The following is a 16,224-nucleotide window of genomic DNA, read 5'->3' on the forward strand; positions in this document are numbered from 1 at the left end:
AAACTACATTTATATATGACTGAAGATAATCTCAGAGAGAAGAGGGAATCCAGGAGATTAAAGGAAATTGGAAAGTATATCAAGGGTTCAATGATGAGTTAGAAAGATCGAGCTAGGCTTCTCTTCACCTAGGCAATGGGAGTAAAATGACTTCCCAGGGTCACACAGCTAGAGAATATTCAAGGCTAGATTTGAACTTAGGTTCTCCTGACTCCAGAACTGGCCCTCTATCCACTGAGCCACCTTAGCTATCCTATAATTTTTCATTTTTCCTATTTCCTCATATTTTACCAGAGAAAGATGTCCAGTCTAGAACCAGGTGTTTTGTGCTTAAAGTGAATTCATTCATTTCTTTCCTTTGCCTACTATTGCCATTTGCCCTGGATTCATTGTTCTAGTCTCACCTTTCACCTCAGTAGGAGAATTTGATTTCATACCTCAAATTCTAAACCTACTTTAGATTTCTAGGGAATAATTTTATTTTTTATTCTAATTGAAAGGGGCTTCCCCATTTAGGTGGCTGAAGGACAGTTAAAAAATGGATGGGGGAGGGGGAATTTGCTATCAATAATGAAACAAACCCAGGAAGAGAAAATTTAAAGGAGTTTATTGTAGCACCCAAGGCAAAAGCATGTTAAATGGAGCCAGGTAACGAAATTCAAGCCTCTTCCCAGTTTTTAGGTCCACATTTCCTAGTAAGGGTAAGACAGTCCTAATAGATGCACATTTCTAAAAAGGAATGGACTAGCTTCACAGATTCTCCCTTATTGCTGCTTCATAGGGAAATGATACTGTTATCTGTTCTTCATTTTTCAAAGATTAATGGCATAATGGAGAGAGGTCTTGACTTGTGTGTGAATTGGATTTAAGTGAGGCAGAGCAGCACAAAGTCAGCAGCCTCACTCTCTTCTAGCTTCCACTGAAGTTCAGTAGCAAGACAAAAATCAGGATGACTGGCGATGGCCTGGGTTGCCGTGGATGACCTTGGTATCTTTGATGTCTGATCAAGTGTGTTTGAGCTGCCTTCAAGGGCCTTGGATTAAACTGTTCTCATCGGCCCCTTCTGCTGGGGAAAGTCTTCACATGCTTGGAGTAGACATCCCTCTAACTCACCAATGGGTCGGCAATATGCCAGTTACCTTCGACTTGGTTTAGCCCATCGTCTGAGATGGTTTACCAGGATATGGATGCTGCACATGCTACAGCTCCTTAGAGACGCAGTTGAGAGTTGGGTCACAGGTAGACACCAAAGGTGGATGAGCGGCCCTCACACCAGAAATGCTGGTCCTCACTAGGCAGCAAAGTGCCAGGCCAAGAGTCAGGAAGATAAGTTCAAATCCCAGCCTTAGATATGTACTATCTGTGTGACCCTGGGAAAATCACTTAACCCTGTTGGCCTCAGTTTCCTCGTCTTTCATATGAGCTGGAGAAGAGAATGGTAAACCATTCCAATATCTCTGCCAAGAAAACCCCAAATAGGCACATAAAGAGTTGGACACATGTGAATATCATCAGGGAAATGAGCCTAGAGATAAGGAGATGGGTTGAAAGTTCATACAGCTATAAAAGACAAAGGTTGATATCAAAGTACGTGCCACCTTTTCCTACAGACTGACTGTCACATACTCTGGAAGACTAGCAAGACTGGAAGCAATGAGGTGGACTGACTCAACACACAGTTCAATAAGAAAAAAGGAATAAAAAAGATTACCAGAATGAAAGAACAGTCAGGAATCAGGCTCTGTTACATGTCTCTATCACAGATTCTAGAAAATTTATTCTTACCATTATGCTAAAAAATTTCTAACCTTTAACCTATAATTCTATTGTGAGACATATTTATATTCCAAGCAGGGCAAAAACAAAAATAAATGTCCCACATACATCAAAATATTCAGAGGAACATGTTCTGTGTTGGCCCCCAAAAAATTAGAAATAAAGTTAATATCCATCCAGAGGGGGATGGTTTTACTTAAATTCTGACACATGCCACAGGAACAATGAAATATTCCTATGCTCCAAGTAATGATGAAAAAGTCAGGGAAGCATTGGAAGCCTTTCCTGAACTGATACAGAGAGAAGCAATAAGAACCAGAGAAACAATGTACAATAATGATGGCAGCTTTGTAAATAAAAGAATAGCAACAACAAAAAACAAAGCCAGAAATAATAATAGGCTTGTTTTTCAGTGAAGAGAAAATGCCACAACTTCCTCCTTTTTAGGGGTGAGAGACTATGGAGGTAGACCATTAAAAGTGCTATCTGATTCACTTGATATTTTGGTTAATCTTTCTGAACTGTCTTTGTCCTTTTTAGTTCTTTCTTTAAAAGGACAGGGAAGGGGAGAGACATATTTGGAAATGTGGGTGGTAAAAAATAAAGTTCTCAATAAACATGAAACATTTAAGAAAAAAAATTTAAGTTTAACAAAAATGTGTCCTTGGTAATTAGGGAACAATGAGGGGGTTTTCCAGTCTGCTGAATCTTTCCTCCTGGATTTCTAGGAATGACTCTACAGAGAGGATAGAGGTCAGTTATCTTGGGAGCTTTATTCCATTAGCCTGGCTCCCCCATTAGCCTAGGCTCCAGGGCTGAGCTCCCAATCTATTCTAGGACTTTATAACACTTTCCCCTCAATCCACAATCAGGTTCTTGTTGAAAGGTGCTCTTCCCTTGAATCTGTGCCCAGCATTACAGGAATGGGGAGCAAGAATCTTCCAGAAAAGGGGCTTAACCTGTGCCCCTCCCAGAACAAACTTTGTGTCTCTGCCTTAGGAAGTGGGAATTGCCAGTTTCTATCTGCTGCTTGGAAAAGACCAGACAGATTTCTAGAATCATCCCATTGCTCATTGGTGCATGTACTCTGACCCCATATTACTATTCCTCTACCTTCCACCTTTCTCAGCTCCTTATCAGCTACTTTTCTTTCCTGCCCATGTTCCCTCCCTCTGAAACTCAAACTATAAAGGTCCTGTCACTCATTGCCTGCTCAGACACAGAACTGCCAGACAGGTAAGTAGAGGAAGGACCTGGGGAGGAAGGGTCACCTGGGATTCCAGCCTCACTCTCTGAAGAGGAGCAACCAAACCTCAGGGACAGGGCTGTCTTTGGGAGAGGGGTCAGCAGATGGCTATGGCAGAAGAAGCCTGCTGGAGGGGCCCTTGAGCCTCAAACCTGCCATCAGCTTCTCTGTTGTTTCTTGAGTCCCTGGTTTTCCACAGATCTGGGAAAGAAGAAAAGGGGTTCTCATGAGAATATGCCACCAGGTCTAGAGGGAGAGAGGAGGGGAGCACAATGCTCTTTTGTCCTTTCTTCCCTTTCATGATCTCATCTCTGGGCTCTCCTCCTAGCTGGGGTTGGCAGTGGGGGTTGAGGGGTTCATGGTGCTCTGTATCTTATGTCTATGCTCTCTGTCCCTTCAGATTCTGAGGCAATGCTGCCCCTCAACTTCTCAGGGCTGCTCTTGGCCTGCCTGCTGCTCACAGGCCTGGCCCGTGGTGAGTCCTTCTTGTCCCTCCTCCTCCTTCACTTCCTAGCTGTGCTTGGGGACAGCCTGTGTGTATGTGGAGATGTAGAGGAGGAGCAGACCCAGAGGGAAAAGTGCAGGGGCTGTGATGTTGGAGAGGGGATGGGGCAGCCAAGAAGAGGGAAAAAGGACATTCGGGAATTGAAGAGGATAGTTGTTCCAGGTCTCCCGTTATCTAGCCTCTTGTCATTCCTCTTTCAGGTGTGGATGCTGCTGCTGCCCCTGCTGCTGCTGCCCCTGCTGCTGCTGCTGCCGCCGCTGCCCCTGATGCTTCTGCTGTTGCTGCCCCTGATGCTGCCCCTAAAGCTGCCCCTGATGCTGCCCCTAAAGATACCCCTGATGATGCTGCTGTAGCTGCCCCTGATGCTGCTGCTGAAGCTGCCTCTAATGCTGCCGCTGAAGCTACCTCTGATGGTGCCCCTGAAGGTACCCCCGAAGCTGCCCCTGAAGGTGCCCCTGAAGCTGCCCCTGATGCTGCTGCTGAAGCTGTCCCTGATGCTGCCGCTGAAGCTGCCTCTGATGCTGCTGCTGAAGCTGCCTCTGATGCTGCCCCTGAAGGTGCCCCTGAAGCTGCCCCTGATGCTGCCCCTGAAGCTGCCTCTGATGCTGCCCCTGAAGGTGCCCCTGAAGCTGCCTCTGATGCTGCTCCTGAAGCTGTCCCTGATGCTGCCCCTGATGCTGCTGTTGTTGCTGCCCCCGCTGCTGCCGCTGCTGCTCTTCGGAGGTCCTGTCCTGAAGGGTCCAAGGCATTTGGCTCCTACTGCTATGGCTACTTCAGTTTTGAGGAGACGTGGTATGCTGCAGAGGTTGGTTAGGGGAAAATCTCCCAGCAGGGATGGGGATGCCTTTCTACTTATTTCTTTGTTGTTGTGTTTATCCCACTACCACTGACAACTTAGTCATTGGTAATAAGCCCTTCCTCTCTCTCTAGAAGGGTCCCAAAATCTTGTTTCTCCTTTTTCTCTGATCCAAGACTTTCCTTCTCCTCTGGCTCCATTTACTCTCCCCCTGTGGCTCTCTATCTGTGTCCCTTTGTCGGGCGGCCCCAGCCCTCTTGTCTTCTTTCTGTGGACCATCCTGTCTCCATACTGCTCTTGAAAGTCGGATGTCTATCTTGTCTTTTTTCTCCACCTTTCATGAGGAAAGGCCCCATTCTCTCTTCTTTCCTTATAGCTTAGCTGCCAGAGACAGACCTCAGGCCACCTGGCCTCCCTGATGAATGGGGCTGAAGCTTCCTTTGTGGCCTCCCTGGTGGCTGAGAGTGGGGGCAGCCGGAATGCCATCTGGATTGGCCTCCAAGATCCTAACAAGGTTTGTCTCACACACCTGCCAGCCCCTCTGTTATCCCAGGTAATAGGGCTCTGGATGCATTTTCAGGCCATGCCAGCCCTCCTCCATTTGGAGTTTGGGAAAGAAGGAATTGGGAAGAAGTGGTGGGGCTGCTGAGGAGGAAGGCTCATTTCTGGGGGGATCTAATTTTCATGGCTCTGCCCAAGAGTCCTCAGTCAGAGTCAATCTGTTCATTTAAGAACAATCTCTTTCACACGCATACCCAGACCTTCAAACTCCTCTTCCTCTTTCTCACAATCATTTATTTAATTGGAGGTCCGTCTCCATCTTGATGGAGATAAGACACAAAATTACCTAAGCTTTCCTAAGAGAACCAAGCAAACAGCAGACCAGGGAGGGCTGTTCACAAATGCTAAAGGAAAAATAGAGTGTGAACACTTTTTAAATACATGAATATCTCATCACCTGTGATTACATCATGTTAGGAGGATTCATGTAGTATCTAAGTACAAGATAGAGAGCCCATCCCCATCCCCATCCCCAGATCCTTGACATAGTCACAGGATGTAATCACTGATTTGAACACCTTTTTGTCCCTATCTGATGGGCTGAAAAGGCAGAGTCTTGGATGAGGACTCCATTCGTTGGTAGGTCTACTTGTGCTTTAGATGGTGAGATTTGGGCCAGATCAGTGAGGGAGAAGTGAGGGAAGCTTCTATGAGAAGATGGGCTTCCTGTTAGATTCTGCAGATGGGAAATTACAGAATTTCAGATTTTGAAGGTATCTTGAGGTGGTCATCTAGTCCAACCTCTGCCCAAAATAGAATCTCCAATACACCAGACTCCCTACAATTAGCCTTTGCTTGAAGACCTCCAGGGAGAAGGACTGCAAAGTGACCTATCCTACTGCTGGGTCCCACTTCTTGTTGGGAGGACTCTTCTTTGTGCTTTCTTGCACTCGGTGCTTCTAAATGTGGTTGAGAGGAACAAGGCCAATCTCCTGTCCACATGACAGGGCTACAAGAAGGATTATGTAGGATTTTGATGAATGGATGATTGTATTATTGGAAGAATTCAAGGAAAGAGCAAGTGTGGGGAGTTTTGAGGAGAATGAGGCATAGTTGTGGATGTGTTCGAAGGGGTTTTCTCTACCAACTGCCCTCCCCCTATAGAATGGTCGCTGGTTATGGAGCAGCACTGCCTTATTCACCTACCAAGCCTGGACAAAAAATGCCCCAAGCAGCAACAATCCTGGATACTGTGCAACCTTGACACCAGAAACAGGTGAGAGCAGAAGAGGGAGAACCAGCCAACCCCAATTCTCCTAACCTCACAATCAATTTGTATCTAATCAACCTGGGCCCCCTCTATTTGCTAGACTATGCTTTTGGGGAGGAGAACCCCTCTTCACTATGAGGAATATATTTTCTCTGTGTTCTTCTTGTAACCACTAGCCTAAAACTGGTTACAAGTTTGTTAATGGGTTGGGGGTGTCTGTCACAAGGCTGGGGGCTGGGGCTACCAGAGTGGGGGCCAGAAGCTGCACCCTATCTGCTGGCCAACTCGATGAATCCCATTTCTCTCTAGGATTCCTAAAATGGAAAGATCAGCTATGTTTGAACAAGAACTTCTACATCTGCAAATTCAAACGCTAGAGATTACAAGCTCTCTGCCCTCTCAGAAACATCTCTCCACTCTCTTTACAAGCTGGCATTTCCCGACCCTTTGCCATCGCCCTCTTGCTCCCTCCTTTCCATGTCCTTCCCCTATTTATATTTCCTTGCGGTCTGCCTGGTGCAAAACCTCAGACAATCAGAATAAACCATCATCTCTCTGAATCTGCTCTTCCTTGTATTCTCTTTGATTGAAGACTGACATTTCAATTAGGGTCATGGGTGGGGGGTGATGGAGAGAAAAAGAAAGAGAGAGGTGCTGGGGTGCGTGAGATGGGTCCTTTGGTATCTTCCTCCCAGAGGCCACGTTCCTTCTCCTATTAAGTCTTTGTGGAACTTTGTTGACCAGAATGATGCTGAGTCCCATGGAGGGCGAAGGGAACATCTCCTCCATCCCAAAGGGTTGTGCAATAGGTATAGGCTTTAAAAGTACAAAAGCAGATTTTTGCAAGCATATTAGGGAAAGCCTTTTTTTTAACCCCTTACCTTCCATCTTGGAGTCAATACTGTATATTGGCTCCAAGGCAGAAGAGCGGTAAGGGTAGGCAATGAGAGTTAAGTGACTTGCCCAGGGTCACACAGCTGGGAAGTGTCTGAGGCCAGATTTGAACCTAGGACCTCCCGTCTCTAGGCCTGGCTCTCAATCCACTGAGCTACCCAGCTACTGCCTAGGGAAAGTCTTTGCTGGAAGTCGTGGACATTCTGAATGGAATGCAGGGGGTAGAGAGGAGAGAACTAAGCAATAGACATTTTGTGAGGGGTTAGAGCAGAAGTGCAATCAGCAGTCCCTATTTGACCTGGGATCTTGGAGAGTGGTGAAGGTTGTAAGGCTGAAGATATCATCCTGCAAGTCAACTCTGAGTAGGGGAGAGGCCTGTGTTCTGGTGGACAGTTTGCAGACATCTTTCCCTACCTGGTTACTTTTGGATCATCTGCTGTGGAGGAGTTGGTTCCCGGTATCGTGAAGACATCTCTGGATCAGTTGTGAGAACTCAAACCCAAGCCCTCTCCCTCAGGTCCTTAGCCAAGCTGTCAATCTGGCAGAAGCCACGTTGGCTAAGGAACTTACCCCTTTGGCTCCAGTCCTGGGCAGTTAGACATAGTTTCCTCTCCTATCCTCTCAAATTACAATTAAACTGTTTCTTGTTTTCTTCATACCTTAAAGTTCTCATAGCATGTGTATTTGTTAAACTCTGTGTTTATCCCTGGCTAGGTGGATCTGAGTTGGCAGTTAAGGCCTAACTGTCACTCCTGTCAACTGTCATTTCCCCAAACTAAACTAAACCCAGCTTCCCTGCTTGTTTGGTCCCAGACTATTGTCCATTCCTGTCTCCTACTCACCCTTCTGAACCCGGATAAATATTTAAGTTAACTCCCCTCTTTTCCCCATAAGAATTGCCAAACTGATTTTGTGAGCCACAGTTTACATTTATCCCTATTGCTTCATGTAATTTGATTGGGACCAACATTCTACCCCACAAATCTTTTTGGATCCTGCCTCTTCCAGTGTGTTAGAGCTCTCTCCCAGCTACGTAGCATCTGCATATATGATGAGTATGCTAGCTGTGCCTTTTTTCAGTCTCTCATAAAAACAATTTAAAAAAACAGCAGAATCCAGTTCTACCTCTGGCGTCGGGGACAACATGACCCTAGTTAAATTATTTAGCCTCTCAGTGACTCCAGGCAACTTTCCAACATTAAAAAAATGTTTTAGCCCTTACCTTCAGTCTTAGAATTGATACTAAGTATGGGTTCTAAGACAGAAAAATGGTAAGGGGGAGGCAATCAGAGTTAAGTGACTTGCCCAGGGCCCCACAATTAGGAAGTATCTGAGGTCACATTTGAACTCAGAACCTCCTGTCTCCCAGCTTGGCTCTCTAGCCATTGAGCCACCTAGCTGTTCCTTTTAACACTTTGATTTGTAGAACAGTTCCCCATTGGCTTTGTAAAGGATAATTCCTCACTGGAAGTTCTATACTGAGATAAATTACAGTTTTAGACACACTTGAACTCTTCTTCCCTTGTTGTGGGAGAAAGACATCCGAGTTTGTAACAAGCTTTTGCCCTAAGAATGGGAGATTCAAGCTCTGTTCAAACCAGAAGGGAAAAAAGAATTTTATTTGAAGTAGAAATTTAAGGTGGTATAATAGCCTAATAGCTGGTGGGATAGCCTTGGGACTAATCAGGTAGCCCTGGGGCTGATGGATTAGCCTAGAGGGGCTAGTGGAGTAGTATAGCCTCTCTGGAGCTGATGGAATAGCAGCTCTTGGGGTGATGGAATAAACTTTGGGGCTGACAAAATAGCCCAATAGGTAATGGAGTAGCAACTCAAGGTATGGATCAGAGTTTGCATATTTATTAGAGTCTAGGGGCTCCCATTCCAGGGAAGTCTCTACCTTTCCTGAAAATCCTGGAAAATGGGCATGGCCAAATTCAGGTGGAGGCATGGTTTGGAGCTTGATGTGTATATCACAGAGAATAAAGAGCATGCACAGGTTTGGTGGATCCTTCTGGAATGCCAGAGTCCCCAATGCACATGTCTCATGTTTCTTCCACTGTCCACCTAGTCATCATTTGTCAATATGGGAGAGGTCTCGCTACCCTTGTGGAATGTTTCCTTCAGTGATGAGAGCGGGAGGGAGACGGAGTCCATTGGAGGACCACGTTGGGCAATTAATTATGTCTAACAGTTCAGAACGAAAGCAAACACAGAGTAACAACAATAATAAATAAGTAATAATAAAACAGCAACACAGAGAGAATGGGTCACTGATCAACAATACAGATTCTGCAGTTCACATTTCTCTAATGCTGTTTGCCATTGATGTTTCACTAGTGCTAACTGGTGAGAAGTGCAAGATTTCAGAGCATGGGGGTCCTGACCCTAGAACTGCCCCTCGCTGCCCACTGTCAGTGTCCTTCACCCTCAACCCACCCCAAAGTGTAGATCAAGGGGATGTCAGAGACACAGTGTGTAGCCGTGTAGAAAGGAGGAGTTTCTGAGAGGAACGTAGGCATGACTCTTATCAAACACCTTTGGCCCTTTATGATATCTGTGTCCCCAGGAAGAGGGCTATTGCCTTGGTGTTCTCACTCATGCCTGACACCGAGAAGGGGTGCCAACCCCATTCTACCTTGGGTTTGGTTACACCATCCCACATTGTAAAGAATAGAAACAGAGGTTGGGTATCTTGTGGCTTGAGTCAGGGAAGTCAATCTGGGTACACCAAAGCTCTGCCTTGTTTGGCCCAGAAAGATAGGCATTGGTGAAGGGGATAGATAGGAAGGAGAGCTAAGAAATGGTAGGCCAAGTTCTATTTGCTTTCCTATGAATACTAGGGGTAGGTCCTCCTCAAAGACTTGCCCAAGGTCGCACAAGTAGTCATCACCTTCCTTCCTCAGTGGGTCTTGGAGAAGAACCTGGGCAGACACAAGCCCATAATATAATCCCTGCCATGGTCAGGACTGAGACTGGTGGACCTCTTGAGCTTGGGAGGAGCAGATCTGAGCTGGCATCCTTACTAAATTCAACATGACTGTGTTGGTCCCTGGGTCAGGGAGGTCACTGGATTGCCTAAGGAAGAGTGAACTGGTCCAGGTTGGAAATCAAGCAGGTCAAAGGTTTTGTGTGTCATCATTATCTTCACTGTCATCATGATAGATAACATATCTATGGTGCTTACTACGTATCAGGCACTGTGCTAAGTTCCTTACAATTATTATCCCCTTTGATCCTCACGACAACTCTGGGAGATAGGTGCTATTATTATTCCCATGTTATAGATGAGGAACCTGAGGCTAAAAGAGATGAAATGACTTGCCCAAAGTGGCAGTGGCAAGATTTGAACTCAGGTCTTCTTGCCTCTAAGTCCAGCCCCCTATAGGCTGTGACACAAGAGACTTAGATTGGGTCTGTGAATCGCCCCAGCATTTCCAACCTAAGCCAGATAGGAAGAAGGAAGAGGAGTAGGAGGAAGAAAAAAAGAAGGAAAAGGAGGATTGGGAATGGTGAGAAGAAGAAAGGAGAGGGAAGGAAGATGGGGAGGTGGAAGGGGAAAGAGGAAGGATTGTGGAGGCTTTCACATTCCAGGTTTCAGAGTCTATATATTACCCCAGAAGCAATAGAGCCATCAAGGGCATTTGGTTTTTGATTGGTGTGGGAGGGTTTTCAGAGGTCTGGACTTTTGCTGTGTCTAAGCCACCATCTTCCCAGAATTCCCCATCAAGGGCATTTGGGAAAGGGTGAGACCTTGAGATGATTATTTTGGCAGCTAAACAAATGATGGGTTGAAGAGAGAAACCAGAATGAGGAGTCTGTTACAGGTTAGAAAATATGGTGACGTGAAAGATGAATCTGTCAGCAAACAATTCTTAAATGCTTACTAGGTACCAGTCACTATGCTAGGTCCTGGGGATACAAAGAGCAGGTCAGAACAATCCCTGTCCTCTAGGGGCTTACATTCTAATGAAGGAGAACATCTGAGCACAAAGAGTGAAATTTGAGAAGACAAATAGATGGAAGGTAACCTTAGAGGGGTGGTCACTAGAGGGTGCAGGAAGGTCCTTCTCTGGAACATGGTAAGGAAGGGGAGTCTTGAAGGAATCCAAGGACTCCAAGGGGTGGAGAGGAGATCATTCTCAAGGAGTAAGGAAGTCAATCCAAAGCCAATGTGGTGGGAGAAGAGACCGAGAAACAGCAAGTGAGTCCATAGAGCTGGATCATAGAGTGTGGAGGGCAGCAATAGGTTAGGAGAATGGAGCCAGGTTACGAAGAGCTTTAAGTGCCAGACAGACGTGTTCCTCTCTGATTCTAGAGGTAACAGGGAGCCAGGAGAGTGTATTGAGTGGTGGAGGGAGTGAGAAAGAAGAGAGAAAAGATGTTTACACTTGAGACAGCTATGTGAAGGCTGGATTGGAGTGAGGAGAGAGCAAAGGCAGGGAGAGTATTTGACAAACATCAGAGTCCTGCTTAATGATTATTATCAGGAGTGTGTTACAGGTAAGTAAGAGGCTATGATGACTTGAAAGATGAATCTATCAACAAATAATTCTTCAGTGCTTACTAGTAATTAGTATTACTTATTAAGAAATGGTAAGGATGTGGTCAACTGTAGAATATCTCTTGGGAAAGCTTGTTTATTTCTAATTAATAAGCAACACTTATTAAATTATTATTTATAATATAGTATAAATTACTTATTAAAATATTATTTATAACATATAAATTACTTATTAAATCATAAAAGACTTATTATTTATTATTAAATTATTAAACATTTATTAAAGACACTTCAATTCATTTGTAGATGATTCTCATGGAGATTCGTAAAAGTGATGAGAAGGCACATAAGGACTTAGTATTGTTCTCAGTTGCCCTTTTTGTACCAATAAAGTGTCTTTGTTATTGTTCATTCATTTCAATTGTGTCTGACTCTTTGTCACCCCATTTGGGGTTTTCTTGACAAGGATACTAAAGTTCTTGGCCATTTCCTTCTCCAGTTCATTTTTCAGATGAGGAAACTGAGGCAAACAAGGTTAAGTGATTTGTCCAGGGTCACACAGGCAGTAAATGTCTGGGGCCAGATTTGAACTCAGGAAGATGAGTCTTCTTGACTTTAGGCCTGGCACTCTATTCATTGCACCTCCTAGCTGCCCTAATAAGGGGATACAACACAAGAAAGGGAAGAGTCACTGATTTTTCTCTTCTGGCCTTTTGTCAATCCTCCTTCAGATTGTTTCTGCCACCTTTAACACCGCCAATTCTCTCCCTCTCCTCCTCCATGTCTTAGCCTATCTGAACTGAAATGGATAACCAGGCAGTATCCAGATAAGTGGCAGAGCTGGGATTTGAACCCACAAAGTGGACACAAAGAACCAGCAAGATTTTGTCAAAAACAGGTTATAAATATGAGGAATTCAGAGAAATGAGAGAAACTAAGATACGCCATTGGATACATTGCCAAGCACAACCTCTGTCCTGGATGTTTAAACTTAACTGCTTTTCTTTATCAAAGATAGTTTAGTCCAGAGGATGGCTGGTGAGAAATAACGGGTACAATAAAGACAAAGGGCACCAATAAATTTTTTAAATTTATTTATTTACTGTCTTTAAAAATAGGTCTTCATGCTTTACTTGTAGCCATTTTGGGTGGTGTAGGGGATCCATTGATTTCCTCTTGACCCACCTGATGAAATCCTGGAATATAAAAAGAGCAAGCAACAGAAGCCAAGACTGGTAAGCTAATAATTAATGAGTTAGCATTGATAGAGCATCTTATAAAGCACTTTTTATCTCCAACTTATGATGAGGAAACTGAGGCAGACAGAGGTTAAGGGACTTGCCCAGGGACATACAATTAGTGTATGCCTAGGGCTGGATTTGAGTTCAGGTCTTTCTTACTCCAAGTCCTGTGTTTTATTTATTGTTACTTTGGATCTTAAAAAATGTGAAAACATTCCTTAGCCAGGATTGATGGGATTAGAGGATGACTAGGAAGCCCAGGGTTCAGGATGCTACAATGTTCTTTCCTTTATGTACTTCTCTTTTTAGGTGAATGGGTTACCAGTTCGATTTATTTGAGAAATACTATAGAATTTACTCAGATTTTAGCAAAACATTTAGGAAAGTCTTTCATGTTCTTCTTTGGGGAAAGATGGAAAGATATGTGCTAAACAATTGTACAGTTGGATGGGTTCGGAAAAAATGGAATGTTCACATGGACTAGAGCAAAGATCCATGGTTAAATGGCGATCTGGAAGGAAATCTCAAGTGGGGGAGTGCCCCAGGCATCGGTGAGTGGCCCCATCCTATTAAAATTGCAATCAGTGACTCAGATAAAAGTAGAGATGACACGCTTAGTGCAAATTTCCAAATAACGTCAGAATAGGAGAGATGACATTCAGGATCCCGACAGGCTAGAACATCGGATCTAGTATTTTTAAAATGGAATTTAATAGTAAGAAATGCAAAGTCTTGTATTTGAATTAAAAACATTAATTTTGAGGGGACAAGATGTGAAAGTTATGCCTGGAGAGATTCATGTGAAAAGATCTGGAGAGTTTAGAGGGCAGAATATTCAATATGAGGCACCAGAGGCATGTGGCAGCCTAAAAAGTGAATGTGTGAGGATCAAAGGAAATCATTCTGATGAAGGTGTTTGTGTAGTGCCTGGCACAGAGTAGGCACTGTATAAATGATAACTATCATCGCCATTTTCCTCCTCCTTCTCATCATGATGCTCTGTTCTAGGGTTCCAGATTTAGTCTAGACACTGATGAACTGGAGGGTGTCCAGAAGAAAGGAACCACAATGGTATGAGACTTCAGCTCTTGCCATTTGAAGAAGAATTCTTCTGAAAGAATTAGGAGGGGTTAGCTTGGTGGCTCAATGAATAGAGAGCCAGGCTTAGAGATAAGGAGGTGCTGGGTTCAAATTTGACTTCAGACACTTTCTAGATATGTGATCCAGGGCAATTCATTTAACCCTCATAACCTAGTCCTTACTTCTCTTCTGTCTTGGAACTGATGTTTAGTATTAATTCAAAGACAGGAGGTAATTTTAAAAAATTTAAAATTAAAAAATGGGGCTTAAATTTTAAATTTAAAAATTTAAATTTTTTAAAATGGGTTTTTAAAAATTTTAATTAAAAAAATGGGGATGTTTCACATGGAGAAGAAAGGACTTAGAGGGTGAGAAGGTTTGAATGGGAAGCATAGTAATTGTCTTCAACTATCTGAAGGGCTGATTTGTAGACATTTCCCCTTTTCCCATTGCTAATTATGTCTTATTAAACCCCAGTTTTGAATTACTCCCACTGATGTGGATTGAAATGCCCCACAAACCCTGCTAAGTGGCTGTACACAATCAAAAGAACATAAAAACAGTAACTAGTTGATTAGTATAGGGCCACCTTTCAGATATGATGTATGAGGTGCTTAGATTCACAATTATTAGAAAACTCCTCACATCAGTCTTTAAACATAACCTGGGTTGTTGGTTGGGGGTCTCTGGGCAGCAAGTACAGGTGACTCAGCTCCCCGGTCACACAGGATTAGGTTCAAACAAGGCTCAGTTTCCACACTCACTGCCTTCTTTAGAGTCTGCCAGAGTAAAACTTGACCTAAAGTTGCTCCTGGTTGTTTAATATATCATTAGTATGCCATTTACTAATAGCAGTTTGCTCCCTCCTTCCCAGTGGGCAAACAGAATGGATCATGAGTAAAGCCACACACTGCCCAAACAAATGACCCCTTCCTTAGTAACTAATCAAGATAAAAAGCATTCTTGAAAACCCCTATCTTCTCCTCTCTCTCTCTCTCTCTCTCTCTCTCTCTCTCTCTCTCTCTCTCTCTCTCTCTCTCTCTCTTTCAATCTCTCTCTCTCTCTGGCTCTCTATGTCTCTCTGTTTCTTCCTCTGTCTGTCTCTCCTCTCTCTCTCTCTGTCTCTCTCCTCTCTGCCTCTGTCTCTGTCTCTCTTTCTATGTCTCTCTCTGTCTCTGTCTCCCTCTCTTTCTTTCTGTCTCTCTTTCTCTCACTCATTCACTCTCTTACCTCCTTACCTTATCTTACTACCATAGCTATTCTGTTACTATATTCTCTTATAACAGTTTGTTTCCTCAAAATAGAACCAGTTTGGGCCATCAATCAATTCCTTGAATGGGACCCGATCATCTTAGCCATATCAGACATAAATGCGCAGTTGTTTTTCAGTCATTTCTGACTCTTCCTGACCTCTTTTGGGGTTTTCTTGGCAAAGATACTGGAATAGTTTGACATTTCCTTCTCCAGTTCATTTTACAGATGAGAAAACTGAGGCAAAAAGGGGATAAGTATCTTGCCCAGGGTCACATAGCTAGTAAATGTCTGAGGCCAGATTTGAACTTGAGAAGATGAATCTTCTGGACTCCAGGTCCAGCACTCTATCCACTGCGCCTCTTATGCGCTGCACAGCTAACTAGCTTTTAGCTAAAGCATTTACTGAGATTGTATAGAGAACTCATTTGGTACAAAATATCCCTAAAAGCCTGGGTCTTTTTCCCTACAAAAACCTTCAGCATCAATGGAAAGAGTGAGCTCAAACTACAGTATATTCAGTATAGTGATAGTGAGGATACACCAGTGGCAAAAGTGGAACTCATAACTTCTATTACTGGAAATCCCTTCACCTGTTATGGTCTTTCTAAAGCTTTTTGCTGGGCAGAATAACTACTAGGCTTCTAGAGTGTGTGTCTCTTTTTGGAGCCCATTGCTGGCACTTCTCTCTGCCATTAAGGGCCATATCACCTAAAGCTGCTTTTGACTATCTCTCCAGGAGAGAAAAGTAGGGAACCTTCTGGCAGGAGAATCCTGAGGATAAACCCTCTACAATCTGGCTTCTAGTTTTATCAACCAACTGAATCTGTTTTCTTCAAGGTTGCCAATGGTTTCTTAAATTTCCAATTTTAAAGGTTGTTTCTCAGTCCTCATCCTTTGTCTCCCCAGTGCTTAGCACATTGCCTGGCATACAGGAAACATTTAATAAATGCTTATTCTCTGACAGAAGAGAGGTATAGCATGTTCTACTTTGAGTCAAAGATGAGAATTAGGAGCCTTGGGTAAAAGAAATGCAGACTTAGATATATTGTAACAAAGAAACTTCCTTCTTTTCTTCCTTCTCCCTCCTTCCTCCCTCCTTCCTCCCTTCTTTCTTTCTTTCTTTCTTTCTTCCTTCCTTCCCCCCTCTCTCCTTCCTTCCT

The 16,224-nt window shown here is 43.8% G+C and overlaps 1 protein-coding gene across 1 annotated transcript; it reads left to right on the forward strand.

Moving 5' to 3' along the window:
• Positions 1–1,115: 1,115 nt before the first annotated feature.
• LOC123233124 (lithostathine-1-alpha-like) lies at positions 1,116–6,471 on the forward strand. Its single transcript, XM_044659292.1, has 6 exons — positions 1,116–1,239; positions 3,423–3,503; positions 4,217–4,332; positions 4,700–4,837; positions 5,989–6,100; positions 6,404–6,471. The coding sequence occupies exons 1-6, from the start codon at positions 1,116–1,118 to the stop codon at positions 6,469–6,471; spliced, it is 639 nt and encodes a 212-aa protein (XP_044515227.1).
• Positions 6,472–16,224: the final 9,753 nt, after the last annotated feature.

Source organism: Gracilinanus agilis, chromosome 2 (assembly GCF_016433145.1).
Source record: "Gracilinanus agilis isolate LMUSP501 chromosome 2, AgileGrace, whole genome shotgun sequence".
Lineage (NCBI taxonomy): Eukaryota > Metazoa > Chordata > Mammalia > Didelphimorphia > Didelphidae > Gracilinanus > Gracilinanus agilis.